Source organism: Rhodamnia argentea, chromosome 11, assembly GCF_020921035.1.
Source record: "Rhodamnia argentea isolate NSW1041297 chromosome 11, ASM2092103v1, whole genome shotgun sequence".
NCBI classification, from domain to species: domain Eukaryota; kingdom Viridiplantae; phylum Streptophyta; class Magnoliopsida; order Myrtales; family Myrtaceae; genus Rhodamnia; species Rhodamnia argentea.
Window position 1 is genome coordinate 2,372,258 of NC_063160.1, and position 17,468 is coordinate 2,389,725.

At 39.3% G+C, this 17,468-nt stretch overlaps 1 protein-coding gene across 2 annotated transcripts in view; it reads left to right on the forward strand.

Annotated features, from left to right (window-relative positions):
* The first annotated feature begins 3,641 nt into the window (after positions 1-3,641).
* Positions 3,642-17,468, forward strand: part of LOC115744096 — a 34,728-nt gene continuing 20,901 nt past the window's right edge. Inside the window, exons 1-11 of one of the 2 annotated variants that reach the window (XM_048272267.1) lie at positions 3,642-3,964; positions 4,338-4,520; positions 4,730-6,754; positions 6,791-6,904; positions 9,310-9,385; positions 10,897-11,019; positions 13,522-13,768; positions 13,843-14,343; positions 14,417-14,602; positions 14,721-14,999; positions 16,360-17,007. In XM_048272267.1, the coding sequence (XP_048128224.1) occupies positions 4,346-4,520; positions 4,730-6,754; positions 6,791-6,904; positions 9,310-9,385; positions 10,897-11,019; positions 13,522-13,768; positions 13,843-14,343; positions 14,417-14,602; positions 14,721-14,999; positions 16,360-17,007 (4,374 nt within the window). In that variant the 5' untranslated portion in view covers positions 3,642-3,964; positions 4,338-4,345. The remainder of the gene's footprint in view (positions 3,965-4,337; positions 4,521-4,729; positions 6,755-6,790; positions 6,905-9,309; positions 9,386-10,896; positions 11,020-13,521; positions 13,769-13,842; positions 14,344-14,416; positions 14,603-14,720; positions 15,000-16,359; positions 17,008-17,468) is intronic. The other variant, XM_048272266.1, reaches the window with a different exon arrangement.

The window sequence follows — 17,468 nt, forward strand, 5'->3', positions numbered from 1 at the left end:
CGCATGCTTTTTTATCTTGCTCGGCACCGTGAGTGCCGAGCAAGACCGAATGTGGAGAGAGAGAGAGAGCAGAATTCTGCTATCTCTCTCTCTCCAAGTGCTCTGCACGCTTTAGTGGAGAGAGAGAGCAGAAAGCGAGAGTCCGCTCCGCACTAAAGCGTGCAGAAAAAAAAAAAAAAACGTGCAGAGAGAGCAGTTTTGCTCTCTGCGTGCTTGCTGTCTTGCTCGGCACCTATAGTGCCGAGCAGTGTGCTCGGCACTATCGGCGCCGAGCGGGTCTACTCGGCACACAAACCGCCGAGCGGACCCCTAAACGGTAATTACCTTTTTTTTCCCCTTATTTGGTAAATAAATTTTTTTTTGTATGCAATTTGAAAAAAAGCCCTTTCGCCGCCGTCACCGGTCGCTCGCAAGGGTTGCGGCTATCGCCTAGTGGCCGATTCTGCATGTCTGATCGAGGGAAGTCGAGTTCTGAGCTCTTGCTTGAGGTGTTGGGACAGCAATGCCCCACGACGATGACGAAGATGGCGGTTGGGCTGCTGAGCTTTGCTCGATAGAGGGTCAACTGGATGGCGAGAGCCGAACCAATCACTCCCTACCCTCTTCTTCTTCCCTGCAAAATGATGGGAGGCAAAGCTTGATCAACGAGGTCGAAGTCGAGAAACAAAGCAAATTGAGCGAATTCTTGACTCGGAGCGTGAAGTGTTTGATGCAGAGACAGACTATCAACAGTCAATGGAGAAGCTAAAGATGGGGACGTTGCTGGGTCATCTATCTACCCCATGAATGATCTTGAAGAAAGAGGAGGAAAAACTGAGGGGGTTTGACTATTTCTCTGAGCTCTGCTCCAATGGCGGTCGCCCCGTCGTCATTGCTCTACTTCAGTTTTCGAGCGAAATATCCGGTTGGGCCACGATTCTAGGTTCTGAATCAAAAAAAGGGAAACAAAGAAAAAAGAAAAATAAAAAACAGGAAAAATCAGTAAAAGAAAAACTGAAAATCGAATTGGGTTTTTGGTTCAATTAATATTTTTGGTTCGGTTTAAGCTTACACTCTAATGGTTCGGTTTGGTTCGATTTTCTTGAAGAATCGAACTAAACTGAATCAGACACCCCTAGTTGGACTGTTGGAAAAAAAAAAAAAAAGTAAAAGAGAGGAAGAAAATACAAAAAAAAAAAAAGAAATAGGGAAAAGAAAAAGTCAAAAAATAAAAAAATTAGAAAATCTTTTTATGACTCACTTAACATAGTAATATAATCCCTTTAAAATCTACTAAGTTGTGGCCCACACTCTTAAAATGTTGATTAATATATGGGTTCTTTACCCATGTTGCCACCTCTAATCCAATCAGATGATTCAACCATCGTCCAGAGTCAAAAGTTCACCATGCAAAGAAGGATCAAATGATTCAGCTTCTCCTGATGCTTGCTGGCATATTTCACAACAACCGGCGAGAAACATCCTTGCACGTTCTCTATGGAATTAACACTGCATTTGTCTAAGGCAATCGAGAGGAACTTTATCAATGCCAAGACTGTTTATAAGAGACTTCAAGGATGGTACGTGTTCTGCAATCCGAAAGCAGAATTAACGCCGTCACTTCACTGTATCGATGCATGTTCTCACTTCTCTTTAGGTCTCGCCACGCCCTGTGAGAGTCGCCTGGAGTCGTGCAACCTCGGCTTGGGGGCCGCTGGGGTCGTGCGACACGAACCTCTCCAAGCTGAAGTCGTGTGACAAGGCTTGCCCTGCACAACTCTCGATGGAGCTTCACCGACGATCTATGTAGAGAAGATGAATGGTTCTTACTAAGGCAAAATAGGCAAAAATAAAAAGTTGGTGAGGGTAATTTAGGAGGAAATTTTTTTTATCAATTCTAAGAAATGGCCTTAGAAAGTCCTGAATGCCCAAGGCAGACCTACCATGAGATTTCAACTTTGCCAAGGCAAGCATTTGGCCAAGAGGGTTAAAACAAAAAATTGACAAACATCCCAAATTTTTTTCAAGGGACTTTGAAGGCCTAATTCTTCTCTCTCTGACTTTTGCTCTGCCTTTTTGTGAAGAGCGGGAGTCAAACCCCGCACCTATGATACTAGCATCCCTACCCCTATTCCCTTTACCAGTAGGGCCGCATGCTTATTGACAGTTGTTTATAAATTTCAAATAGTTCATATATTTCATCGTCAAAGTCAATCCCTATGAATCCAATTGATTAACGATCACATTGCATTTATTGATTTGCTTAGCTACCACCGCATATTCGCCCATCTTTAAGTGAAATAGAGGTCGCATCAATTATATCATGTTAATTCCAGAGGATTTCTCATACATGTTTAATGGGGCACTCATCAGTCCCATATTGATCTTTTTCATGATGTTTAATGCGACAATACGAGCCAGCATCGACCAAATAACACACTACACCTATCTATTTTTCCCTAACAGTTTTCCTAAAATTGGCATGTACATTTTTTCATTTACCGGCATGTAGGACTTTAATTTCTACGAAATTGACCATTCTCATTGCAAAGAGTACTTCCCTTGCCCTCTTCCTTTTTTTGCTACTTATTAATTACACGTGTCCCTCCCATTTCTCTTGATTATTTCTCTATTCTAATTGTAATTCGTTTTAAATTAAAGGAGCGTTCTAACTTAATATTAACATGATATTTTATATTATTATAACGTTTGCCAAATATGTACATAAAATCTATTCTAAAGGAAGTAATAAATTTAGGCAATCATGTCAAATTATAAATGAAACTAATAAAATATAAATTTAACATTATATCAATATGTATAGTAAGATAGGGCATATCAATTATCTAATTAGTGCGAAGTGAATGTGGAATACATATTAATCGTGGTTTATATTGTTTTCACGCGATTTCTTTTAATTTCTTCATTGTTTCTATCGCATACAGAAGATTTTGTAATTGTTGCCGCTGCTATATCCCCAGAAGCATTAAGTTTTCTTACAAACCGAATGTACGATATTAGAGAATAACTTTAATAAATAAGTTTAAATTTGCTAATGGACACGCGACCCTACCGGTTAATGGATTGGTGGGCGGGGTCGGACAAGATCGGATACGGGGTTCGATTTCCGTGAGCACCGCATGCACATGTGCATAGAAGAGAGAAGCGAGACAAAGAAAAAGCACAAATTTCTCTTAACATAGTAAGAGATAAAATGCATGCGAAGCATGGGCACGTACGCTAGAATTCATGCCATTTTCACGCAGCGAACCTTTAAATTTTGTGTCCATGTGAGAATTACTAAAATGTCCTTAAACAAGAACGTCTCGTTTAAGAGTTCGAAAAAGAATGTCAGGAAACACGAAAAGGGAAAAGAAAAAGCATGTAAGGGCTTAATGGTAAATGACAGTTTTCAACACCGACCAAGTTTTGTCGCGAAAGCGTACAGGCAGCTCATGGGGACAATTTTTAAAATCCTTTTTAAGTAAATATCTTCATTCCTGATTTTCAGAAAAATATATAAAAAAAAAGACTGACGTCATCGAGGAAGGGGGAACCAAAAAAAATAAAAAATAAAAATAAAAGGGACTCACGCAACTTCGCTGGATCAGGACAAACTGTGTTGGTTAGTGTGGATTTACGATAGTGCCCTCCGTCTCGACCTCTCTCTCCCGTAAACCGGCGGAACACCCCTCGGCGAATCACGGAAACTTCTTCCTACTCCTCCTCCTTCCTCCTCCCTCCTCCTCCTTCCTCCTGAGAAAGCTTCCCCCCTTCTCATCTTCTCTCGCTGCGCGCCACCGCGACGCAACCGCAAGGATAAAGCCGGAATCGCGAAGACCCGCGCGCGTCGATCGAGCGGTCCCTAGCAACGACGGTGCGGCAACTGGATGACGAGACGGGGGTAGAGAGAGGGAGATGGAGAGGTCCCCTCGCTTCGGCAATCGGAGCCGTCGTTGATGGTCGCGTCTTGGATGAACGCCAGGTTCTTCCCCTCCGGACCTTCGCCTCGGCTTCTTCTTCGTGCCTTTGATGATGGCTCCGTTTTGCGCTCGCTTCGTTCGATTGTTGTTCTGTATCTCGAGCTCTTACGGTTTTTTCTAGATCTGTTGTTTTCGCGCGTTGAGCACCGGCGATTACGTTGCGCTAACCGGCGTCTGATTTCTCGAGTTTGGCGGATTATGCTGAGTGTTCTTTTGCTTTGCTTTCTGCCTAACTGGTACTGAGTGGTTTCAGTATTACTTCTAGCTTGTAAGTAGTGCTCAGAGCTCTCTCGGTGGTTTGGACGATTGCGTGGAATAGAGTATGCGTGTGAGAGCGTATGCATTTAATGTTTCTCTCCAATTGATCGCTGGCAGAATTCGGAATGGAGTATCCCCTTGGTGGTCATACTCCGGCTGTGCTGCAGCTGCAGAAATGGAGCCCATCTCAGGTCGAGCTCAACCTTTCGGAATTTCGTGAGGCTTTTATCTCCCCTACGCGGCAGCTGCTGCTATTGCTCTCGTATCAGTGTGAAGCCGCACTTCTTCCTCTGCTTAGAGGTATCATCTCTACCAAATAGTTGGGTTTCCATGATCTTGGAACGTGTGCGAGAAGAAAATTATGTACATCGTGAATTTTAGCCCGTATGAGATTTGGATATGCTTTTGTTCTTTGATTGCTATGTATGGCTCTTTTATTATTAGGGTTCTAGAGTTCTTTCTTCCAACACAAATTGGCCTTATTTTACATTGATGTATGTTTGCTGCAGGGAACTCGAACGTCGTAAATAATCCAGAGTGTTGTGGTGATGGGACTTCTCAGGATCATGGTTCGTCACCTTTGACAGACCATAATTGGTCAAACTTAGGGAATAATTTGCCATCCACATCTGGACTGGCAACAGAATGTGATGCTGAGTTTTTTTATCGTAGTAGCTCTCCCCGAGATTGTGGTTATCCATTTATTTCAGATGTAACTTCACTGGCTTGGGGTGCATGTGGTGACACTTATAGTCATCACCAGGATACTCCATTCAAAGAATTTCTTTTTGTTTCTGGGAGACGGGGGGTGACGGTTCATGCTTTTCGTCGACATGATAATTCCAGTGAAAGAACTAAATTTATGCCAGAGTCTAAATTTGGGGAAGGAAGGTGGACGGAGTGGGGCCCTCGCACTTCGACTGCTTGCACTACAGAGCCTTCTAGATCATCACTTGAGGTCTCTGGAGATTGCACCAAGGGAATTGAGAAAATGATGGGTCATTATCACAAAGGCTCTAATAAGGATGAGTCATCAAGCAACATGCATTCGAAGAGGTGGTTGCGGTCCTTCTTTACCAGAGCTGAAACTGTAGAATTTGATGGTAATATTTGGATCCAGTTTCCTTCAGGGCTGTCATATCCTTACTCTGCTGAGGTTGTTTCTTTTACGATTTTTGACAATAATTTCTCACCTCCCAATGCCGTTTCCAATGGTCAATATGTTGGAAACACCAAAGAAATTCAACCTGAAACAGTTCCTGATCCACTTGATGATGCATCTGTAAGTTCCAGCCCTAATTTTCAGTCCAATAGATTATCCAATTTTTTAGGTGTTGGCCTTGACTGTCACTATAGTTGTTCCAAAGTTTTCTCCAGCAATTCACATTACTTGATTGGGTTTGTCTTAACATCAGAAGATTATAGTTCAATTAGCAGTAATGATGCCAGTAAAAGATTGGGGAGCAGAACTTTCATTGTTGTTCTCAGATTAGCTAGCTTTGGAATTGAGTGGGTTTCCTCGGTAAAGCTTGGGGAACATTTAACCATGGACCTGCCAGGCGTGTGGACAGACTTTTGCTTTTCTGATAGTCTAGTTGTTTGCCTAGCTGCTTCTGGCTTAATCTCTTTTTATGTGGCGATATCTGGTGAGTATGTGCATAGTTTAGATATCATGCAAGCTTGTGGAGTAAGTTCTCGGTTGAACTCCTCTCAGCAAGAAATCCACATGGGTAGTAGACCACAAGTCAAACCAGTTGAGACTTTTGAAGCGATGAACCATGGAAGCAATCATCTTAATGTCAATAGGAAGTTTACAAAGCTAGTTGCTGCTTCATTCACATCACTATTAGCTGCAGTTGATGAAAATGGTGTGATATATGTAGTATCTGCTGCCAATCTTTTACCAGCCGAATACTATCTGAGTGCACTGCTTCCGCCACATATTCATCAGTTGGGGACACTAGTTGGCAGGGAGGTTGGTAGCTTTGACATAGGGCATTCGTTGGTTTATCCTAGTGTTTCAAGAATGCAAGATAGAAACAATGGAATTAAGGAGATTCAGAAATACCAGAATTGGTATTCGAGTGGGATGAGAGGCCAGCATGACTCATCTTCGACTTGTTCTGCCACTTCAATGATAACATATGAGAGTTCTCATAGCTTAAGCTTAACATCAAAGTGCAGGCGCAGAGTCTTTCTCCCCATGGATGGTTTTAAAGAGGATGACTGCATATGCTTGTCTCCTCTGGGAATCACTAGGCTAGCTAAAAAGCACATGTCGAAGCAAGATGGTTGTCAAATTATGCATTGTAATCTTCAAGTGGATTCTGTTGTTTGTAACGACCAGTGTATGAATACAAAGACCAAGCCCTTCAATCTCCGAGCGAATGAAGGGGGTATCTTAGGAGAAGCAGTTGGATGCACTTTCCAGGGATGTCTGTATTTGGTGACACAGCACGGTCTTTCAGTAGTTCTTCCCTCTACTTCAGTTTCATCAAATATGCTTCCTGAATCTATTGGATATAAGTACAGAAGTAATGATGGAGGCCCTCTCGATGAAGCTGGTAAATGTTTGGGAATTGAAGAAAGATATCGGCTTTGGTCACCCTGGAAACTTGATGTTTTGGATAGAGTCATTCTGTATGAAGGCCCAAAAGTGGCGGATCGCTTATGCTTAGAGAATGGTGAGGTTCATACTCGTTCATACTTTCTTGCAGCTTGTATGACTACGTTATGTTTCATTACTTCATATTGGTTGCCAGATCTACAATTGCAGATTGTTCCTTGTAATTGAATCTGCGGAGTGGACATTGGCCAAGTTATCTTCACTAGTTCTACTAATGATTTGGCAATCTGTCCTTTCGCCATTGTATTTGGATAAGCATCTTGATTGTGATTGGACATTTCAGAAGAATTGCTTTTCTGTAATTTTGTTGAACTGGCTAAACCCTACTTAGCAGGAGTTGTTGACATGAACACTAGCTATGTTGCGGCAAATCTTTCCAAAGAAAATCATGAAAGTGACACCTACTAAAATATTGCAAAGAATGTTGCAAATGATGGTGCATATGACATGGCATCAGCATTGAGGATCATTGGTTGTGCTAAAGCATAGAGATAAGGGAACAAGGAATAAGTGCACAAGCTTGTACACTAGCATCAGTGTGCATGTTGTAACTTCAAATATGCATTGCGTAAGTACACAGAAGAACCCTAATCATATATCTCTTCATCTATGCAGATGTGTAACCACTTCACACACTTGGATATAAACTATTAAGTTTTTTCTGGAATGGGAAGCTGGAAATAAATACGAGATCCGAATTTACTGATGCACAATGTAATGGGGGTCCTTTTGTTCTTAGTTGTTGATACATCAAGTTGCCAATGCCATGAAAACCATTTTTTGGCATTTGATCCTCTGTCAGCATAATCCATATCTTTGGGCCTGTATTGATGTGCACTGTGTTTAATTTGACTTGAACATTACTTGATCTTGTACTTCTATGTGCAACATGTCTTCATAGCCTGAAAATTTTCAACTTAGAGGACTATACTGAGATGTGAAAGCTCGATATTATTACAATTGTGGAAGGATCAAAGTAATTTATCAATGAAAAAGTTTTGCTCTGGGCTTCTACTCCTGCTATTCAACTATATGTGGCATTGACATTTTCTTCCAATTAAAAGTAGGCTGAAATTGAACTGGATACTGCGAAAGGAATAGGCTGAGCTGGATGTGACCATGTTATTGTTGTTTCTTGATCATCATTTACTTTATCCTCTGAGGATCTTTTCTCTTTATGTTTTATTTTCTTTTTGAGCTACACAATTGTCATCCGAGCACAAGGATAATTAATGACCCAAGTCTGCCAATTCAGACAGAAGGTCCAATGGCTCTTTACTTTTGCCTTCTGGGTAGGAGGGGCAGACTTAGGAGGAGAGCTCCTGGTTTTGAGACCACAAAGTAGAAAATGTTAACAAGTCATATTGGAAGGTCACCTTTTCTCCTTTTAGCTTTGGAGGCTGTTGTTTTCCGTCTTTTTTGTCCCTGATGACTGTTTATCAACAATATTACTTAAATGATTCCTGGCGACTTAATAACTGCCAGAAATCAAAGTTGTGTCAAGGATGCAAACCCCACCAATGAAGCAGATTGGGGGGGGGTTATGTTGAATATTGCAGGAGATGTATTTTCAGATTGCAGTTGGTTTGAGGGGTTTTTAGTGGCTTATTATCAGGGTAGATGTATAACATGGTTATCTTGTTAGTCAAGAAGAAGATCCTGATATTTAAACTTTTAAGCGGTGAACTGATTAAATCCGAGGACCTGGCCTGTCACAAGTTGTAAAATCAATTCCAAATGAACCAAATATATTTAAAATAATTGAAGTATGTGGAAAGACAAGTTACATGTCCACTTTTGGATGATTTTATGTAGAAGGAAGGGATTTAGCTTAAAAGCATCAGATGTGTAGATTGATTTGATTAAATCTAACATATTCTGTGTACTTTTTAGTACATTAATTTGATCGAGTATGGACAATTTGAAATTCCTGTTACCAAACGAAACTGAATGTGTCATGTATGAATGGCAGTCCGAAAAAGGAAAATGAAGATGAAATTTATTTGAAAGGTCAGTGCTGCTTTTTTCATTTAATATAACATTTACACAATTGTTATAACCTTGACATGATAAGAACAACTACATTCACATTCGGTAAAGCTTGTTTGTGAACATCTGTTGAAAATTTAAGATGTTCGATGATGGTCTATACTAGTGTCATACAGATAGAGATAGAAAAAAAGTTGCTTATGATTGGTTGAAAAAATAGTGTGTAGATAGGAAATTAACAATGTTCAAGACTCTTGCATCTCTGGGGCCTTCAACCTGTTTGTTATAAAGTGTGGTCCTTAATTTGCCAATTATTGTTTGTAAAAAAGTGATACATGATACATGTGCTCTTTTGCCTATTATGGTCGTATTCTCTACTTCTTTATAGTCGCTTTGCTATGATAAGTTTTTTCCCCTTTCTTTTTTGTCCAAGTATTTTGGATTCCTTGTGGTGAATGGCTCTTGTCTTGGCAGGATGGGACTTAAAAGTTTCTCGAATACGTCAATTACAACTAGCATTGGACTATTTGAAATTTGATGAAATAGAGAGGTAATATTCTGAAGTTTCTTTATGAAATTGTATGTGACTCCCTAATTTACGTCATGGTTTTGTCATAGAAAATTTTGAATATTTTCTACTTTGCAATTGCCTGTTTTTATTGGTGGAACCTGTAAGTGTTTTTATAGCACATATACTTTTAGTTTCACTGTCTTATTGGCACTATTCATAATTTCTTCTATTGCTTTTTCTGTTGAGAAGAAAATAACTCGTACTTAAGCTTTGAGAACAATTGACTGACTACAATGAGGCGTCTGTTGGTTCCTCATTTCTCCTCATTTCCCATCAACGAAATTGAAGGATCTTGCTAACCGCTCATATCAATTGACATGCCTTTGAGCTTTTGTCATACCGCCAGCCTTCTCATTGTGTAGTGTAGTAATGTACAAAATACACGTGTCTCCTTTATCTAAGAACTTGTGCTTTCAGCACAAATGGTTCCATAATCATTTCCTTTTGGTTGAGGGGTTTGGTTGGGTCAAACCTAGGAGATGATGGTTCGGTGTTCTTCAAATTGGACGTTTGACCACATGGAGATAATTTGATGTCTGGTATTGAGGAATTGTACCAGAAAACGACTGATCTTCTCTTAAGTTAAGATGGGGCTGAGGATTTGCATAGGCTGGCAGGCATTCCATGATTTGATGCAATGGATGTCTTAGTAATGGAGTCTAATTGATTTTTTTTGTCATATCTATTCATTATTTGTATGCATTGAGTGTCTCTTTTCTTCAGGCATGTAATTGGTTTCATAGACATGGGAGATTCTCTCTCTTGTGAATGAGCTCTTGTTTGGTCTTTGAGCTCTTTGGAATGCCATCGTTTAAGCACAGGCTGCGGTCCATCCTTATACATTTTTCTCTTAGCCAGCAAGCCTTTATCTTGGTGCCCTTTAATGACTTATTTATCCTTTTACTGCTCATAAGAAGCGCATGCAATTGGTCAATGGATCAGTCATTCATATTCCTAATAAATATTCAGATCTGTTCGTCATTACTGTTATAAGTGAATAGCTTTTGCTTTCTGCAAGTCCATAGAAATTAGAAGAGCTAAATATAGGAGATGGTTATATTGCCATTTGCAATATTTGGCGAGTTTCAAAAATGTACTTATAAGTGGTAGTTCATCTTTCTCTGTCATGAAAGGAATCAAGTGGATGGGTTATTACCGAAAATAAAGTTAAATCCTCACCTTCTTTTGGTTCATAAGAGTAAAGATATATTTGGAAACGTGATCACATGTGAAACTTGAATAGAAATTCAGATGTTGTTCCTAGCATATACACAAGAATGGAACATGAGCAGATAAAACTGGCTCTGTTTTGCGTTACAGAAAGTCATAGACTTCATTGAATTCTCTTTTCCAAGAATCGAGAAATTAACCTAAAAGTTGAATATTGTTAATGGTAGAGTTGACCATACAATTTCTTGATGTACATAATTTTGATGACGATCCTTTTGTTTCTTTCTTCTGACTCTCTCTATCTTTTGCTGGATGACTAGATCCTTGGATATGCTTGTGGGTGTCGATCTCTCGGAAGCAGGCATTTTGAGAATAATCTTCCAGGCTGCTTTTTTGATGTATGGAAAAGTTGGCAGTGATACTGATGTAGCTGTGGCATCAAAGTAAGTTCTCATTTGCGGTTCATCTTTTCCGTGGTTATACAATTAGATAGCAACTACACTATTCCAGAATACTATCCTCAAAGCTCTAATTTACTTTTTAATGGAAGTGCCGTAGTCATCTTATTCATGCAGTTCCATTCTAGGTCATTGCTTCTACATATGATGATAGTACAGTTCCACATATCCTACTGAAAGTTGATCAAAATTTCTCCATAAATCTATCAGAATATCCATATCATAGTCAAACACATTTCTTGATAATTTCAAGAGAATGAGTCACATCAAGAGAAAGAACTTGAGACGAACTATAGGAACACGAAGTTGTATCTTCTCCCTTATCCTACCCAAAGCATGAGGGGAATGGCAGGTCCTTACTTCTCCACCGAACTACAAAACTTACTGGCAGGCCCCACTTTGATGTATTTGAATGTAGCTTTCAAATGAACTTTGGCTGGTCTGTTTGTTGCTACTAGTGATGCTGTAAAGGACAAGGGAAGGAAGGTACCCATTTCATTGTTTGTCTTAATAATCAAAATTCTTGCTGGGACAGTACTTCTGTCATACAGGATTAAGAAATTCCCTGAAGTGGCATTACAGAATTGTTGAACTCTTATATCAGTTACAAGAATGTTGACCAATTATAAAACCCTTTTTAAACCAAAAGCATAATGACAGTATTGGTCTTTCTTTAGCTTGTGGAATTTCCACATTTTTTTCAGTGAATGACTGCATAGTTACAGGAAGGTGCAGAGTTTGCTAGCCATAAAAAAATGCATTTATTAGTTTATTCTTTTGATAGATAAAAAGTTAAATTGTGGGGCGCTAAGGGAGTGAAACCCATGTACATAAAGAGCCCGAGAAGAAAAGGCTGAAGCCATACAAGACAGCTCTGAAAACCAAAAGAGAGCTCAAATACGAGATAAATCATAGACTATATTACATCCACATTCAGGTTTCCTCCATACCAAAAGTGTATCAAGCTAATTTTCAATAAGAATAGAGAGGGAAGATTCCTCTCCATCAAAAGTCTCTTGTTATACTCCTTCCAAATGAACCAAACAACAGAGAGAAGAGTTGAGGCTATCCTTCTTTTTTTGTTGTGCTTTTAAAAAGTACCCTGCCAAGCCTAAGTTCTTACTCGATGGAATCTCCAATAACCCAAGATAACCCGGTGTAAGCATGGGAAACTGTCCAAACCATTTTCTTCCAAGTAACGATGGAGGACTTTACCTGATCAAAAAAAAAAAAAAAGAAATGATGGAGGACTTCACTACATTTATTTGTTTCTCCTGTGAACAAGAAAACTTCACTATGATTGAAGCTGGACATGTCTGCATTGCTTTTTAATGAGCTTATACTGACTTTTACCTGATGGTTGGGTTGTTCATATTGAATTTAACTTGCCAAGCATGTTAGGAGGAATTGGCGATCGTGATTGATTCATTTTGTTGAACAAAAGAAAAAAGAAGAAGGAAAATAGAGTAACTCTATCGGGAATGTGTGATAGGGTCGGCTCATTTAAGAATGGTCTAAAATTTGCTTTTTTTCTTGTATTAAGACATCATCCCTATGGATATGCTTGATTCATCTGTAGAGGATTGGGTTCTACTAAGAAGCAATTTATTTATTGTTGTGAAGTTCAGTAAAAAATATGTGAAGGTACACGTCTATAGATGCATCACATGAAAGTATAGTGGTCATTTCCATTAAGAGATATTGAGCTAAAGGTTCTACATTGTAATGTACCATATCCGTCTGATTGATTTCTAGGGGGGATATTGTGTGTTTTGGTGTTCTGATGCACTTTGTCTTTCAGGACGCCATCTTATTTTTCCTTCTTAATGGTCTTGCAGACCTATTGGGTACATTTTCTTTGTCTATCAAATTGATTACTACCATGTGTCAAAACCTGTTATAGGAATTGAATTTATAGTTGTCATTTATGTGGATTTCCCATCACACAGAGACTTTTGTTTTTCAGAAAAATGTTACAATCGTACACATATGATGGAGCCTATTACCTTTGATACGTTGATATGATCATTCAAATTTCTGATTACTTGACATTCAATTGGTTGTGTTCCACATGAGGCCGGAAGGTACTTCCAGATAGCTTGTGCTTATTTATTGAATTTCTCATTTATCGAGTTGTCGGTTCAAGGGGAATCAATTGATTAAAACAAAACTGGTAAAAATTGACTCAGCCAAAATATTCTCAGTTGTAGGTATAATGCACTATTGGCTCAAAAGAGACCTTTCAAGTTGCATTGCTCTGCGCTACGCTGTGGTTATATCATTATCACGATTATTTTCCACCTTGATTTAAGCCTTGAAGAAAAACATACGCTTATCTTTGGAACGTCCTCTTTTCGGATTAGGCTATTGATTGGTCGGACAATATAAAGGGGTTATGCCAGCACTTGTATGTTTTCTTAAAGGCCTTCCCATTTTCTCATTGTTTAGTGCATAATTTGGGCTGTCCTTATCTTGAATTTATGACAGGCTTCTTGCATTGGCTTCTTCCTTCGCTACCAAACTGATTCGAACATATGGTTTGCCACAGCAGAAGAAACATGCTTACATAGAGGGCTGTGACAGTGAAGTACTTCCGCCCTCCCCTGTAGTGGAGGAAGTGCAAAGCGAAATAAAAAAATCAAAAAGGCTTAATGAGATGGCGTATTTACTGGAGATCATTCGGAATTTGCAAGGACAACTTGCTGCAAAACTTCAAAGGCCAAGCCAAGGATTGGTATGATATGCTTGTGCTTCTTCTGATGTCTTTATATAGATGTTTGTGGCTAATAACTTTTCCAATTTCTACAGGTGGATGTGGGAGAAGCATTGAGTTTGGTGGATGCAGAGCTATCTACTGATGAATCTGGAATTTTGGTTGTCCCAGCAAATTCGATGTCCCTTAGAGCATCTAACCACCATGATGTTACTCTACCGGTCGCGGTCCTGGGTTGTGGAAATAATGAAAGTCTGGCTTTGACAGTGGACTCTTTGGATTCTGGAGTTCTCACAAATTTAGATTACACACGTGATACATCTTCCATTGTACCCCAAGTGACTGAGGGAAAGATTCCTAGAAGGAATCTTCTTCCCTTGGAAAATCCCAATGAGATGGTGAGACGCTGGAAAATGGACAATCTTGATCTTAAGACTGTGGTCAGAGATGCTCTTTTTTCGGGTCGTCTCCCCTTGGCTGTTCTTCAGTTGCACCTCCATCAATCAATTGAGCTGATCGGTGAGAACGAGCATCATGATACTTTCAATGAAGTTCGTGAAGTTGGAAGGGCTATTGCATATGACTTGTTTCTCAAGGTAAGTAGGTTATTGAATTTTCTCCTAAGATAAATGTTATTATCATTGCATCATAAAGGAACATGGTTAACAGGGTGAAACAAGACTTGCTGTAGCAATGCTTCAAAGGCTTGGAGAAGACATAAAAACCTGCCTGAAGGAATTGCTCTTTGGCAGCGCGAGGAGATCTCTCCGAGTACAGATTGCGGAGGAGATGGAAAGATGTGGTTATTTGCGAGGCAATGAGTTGAAGATATTGGAAACAATGGCATTAATTGAGGTATTAGGCATTTATCATTCTGGAAATCCTTTGTAACTCTAAAGGTATTTGCAGCATATCTTTCACTATTTGCTTTCGTTGCTCTAATATCTTTCTCTGTCTTGTGGTGGTCTGAAAGAGGCTATATCCAAGCAGTTGTTTCTGGAAAACATTTCTTGGCCGGAGGGACCAAATGGAGAGTGCAATAGAGCAAACTGATATGCAATTGTTGCTCTCCCCTATGTTCACCAATATTACCATTGAGTGCGGTGAGATTGATGGAGCTGTCATAGGTTCATGGGTGAATGTCAGTGGTAATTCTTCAGATCCTATGGTTAATGAAGAGAGTGTTTATGGTGGATATTGGGCTGCTGCAGCTGTTTGGTCTACAATCTGGGATCAGAAAACCATTGATCGGGTAAGTCATTTTTGTTTTGTTCTAAGTTTGTGTTAGATGCATTTTTGTCTTTTTCTTTTTCATTTGTTGTCGTCATTCAAGCATCAAGAAATTATTAAAGGCATGTTAGTTGAATCAAAAGTCAAGAAAGGAATGTCTTCTTGGTGTGCTGTTTGGTTTCTTAAACATTGCAATCTTATATGAATAATTGCAATGAATCTTTCTTGATTTTTTCCTGTAAATTTAATTGCTTCCCTAAAGTTTATGATCTGCCTAGGAATTGTTTGCTATGCATAATGTTACTATCTTCATTCCTGGACCAGGTAGCCTCAATTTCGGTACTTCACTTTCACTCATTTTGTTTCTATAGTGAGATCTAATCCAATATCTTTAAATGTATGGGATTATCCTACATATCTCTGCCGTTGATGTAGGTTTGATGTTGATGTGAACTCACGATTGCCTTGGATTTTTTCTGTAACGGGATATTCTTGTTCATTTCTTTCTTCTCTGATCCTTTTACTTGTAGTTGATCACATCATGCATTGGACTCTGTCTTTTCAGCTTCTTCCGTCCCACTTTTGCTAAAATGTCCATATATTGTTCGTCAAGCGATTTGAATAGCTGACTTACAACCATGAAAGCTCAAAGCCTCACTTCATGCCTTTGAGTTTCTTGTTTGATTGCTTGTTTTCTGTTGCTAGAGCTGGCGAAGGCAGTGCAACTATTCAAAAACTGTGGTCTTTTGTTTCTTATCTGATTTAGCTTCTAACATTGTGGGGATATTTGTTAATGCGTAATTTTGATACAGAAAATACAGATGCTATTCTTTGTAGCTTACCTTGCTTACATTTAAAGTTTAATTCTGATAGCCTTGTCATTGCTTTTCTTCCAAGAGCCCTGCTAGTCAAGTTTTCTCTCTGCCTTTGCTTTAAAAGAGAATTTGAATTAACCAGTTCTTGGTTTATTTCAGCCGTCATTTTCACTGATTATGTGATTATAGTTGTCCTTCCACCACTGTCCCAGCTTTTAAAAAGTGTCCTGTTATTCATATGCGGAGGTGATAGATCTTGTTTTTGATGGTTGACAAGGCTAATCAGATACTGGATCAGTCTTTTCTTTTGGTTGTTGTATTGAAACTAAGTTCTGAGAACCATTTTGTTGCGTTTCTTGTAAGAGTATTGTGAAGAACATGAACTAATAGAGCTTTAGGCTTTCTTAGTGATTGGACTTTATGATAGTGATTTCCATCTATATTATTGCTCTTATGTCGTTTCATAAGACACTTAGTGGATCTTGTTTTGATGGTTGGCATGGCTGATTAACTACATCTTGGATTTATTATCTTCAGTCTGAGGATGACTTTGTTACTCTTGGACAGATTGTACTTGATCAGCCTTTTGTGATGGGGGTTCATTGTCTTTGGGACTCACAACTTGAGTACCACATCTCCCATAATGAATGGGAGGAGGTTGCCAGACTGCTGGACTTGATGCCTTCATCTGCAGTATGTGACGGAAGACTCCAAATCACTTCTCATGATTTGCAGCCTAGTATTGCTGATGGATATAGCAAGCAAGTTTCTTACCATGTTGATGATTTATTCTCTCCCGATGAAATGAATGACCTCTGCATCAATGTACCAGGTGTTAAGATTTTCAGGTTTTCAGCAGATATGATGTGTTCTATGTGGGTAAAAATGCTCCTTGAGCCAGAGCTTGCAAGAAGGTTTATTTTCTTAAGAGAGTACTGGGAAGACACATGCAACATAGTGCCTCTCCTGGCTCGTTCAAGCTTCATTACAAGAAAGCATCATATTCCATTAGAGAGTGGATCCTATGAGATCCAGTCAAATGTCAATGCCTCCAATGCCAGAGAAACTTGTCTTACTGATTCTATTCAAAATTTGCATAAGGTCATTGTACGTTATTGTGCTCAGTACAGTTTGCCGGATTTTCTGGACCTTTATCTTGATCATCACATGCTTGGTTTGGATAATGAATCCCTCAATCCATTGCTGGAAGCTGTAGTAAGTTTTCTCATATCCAGTGAGTGCTACTGGTCCTCATTTTAATTTGCTTATTTACAAATAGACCCAGGCTGTATCTTTTGAAGCGCCTTTTTGTTTTTGTTTGCATGGCTTAATAAATCTTTAACCAATTTGACATCGAATATTTAACTTCATCTAGGATACCTTGGACGATTGCTGGAAATGAAGTATCATATACTGGGTGATTGCACCTTAGTTACTGCTATGATTGTCAGTCACTATCTGACTGAGAAGTATAATAGATCTCAGTCAATGTATCTGGTATAAGCACTTGTTTTTACATTGGCTTTAGATTTCTTTCACACTTTGCTTGAGAGTGGAGAAAGAGAGAGGAAAGGAATAATTGGCCAATAATGATTTTGGACTGAAAGTTGATCCTTCCATGTATGCGGAGACGAAATTGAGTAGGCATTTGGAAGGATTATGGGAGAGAGGTTATC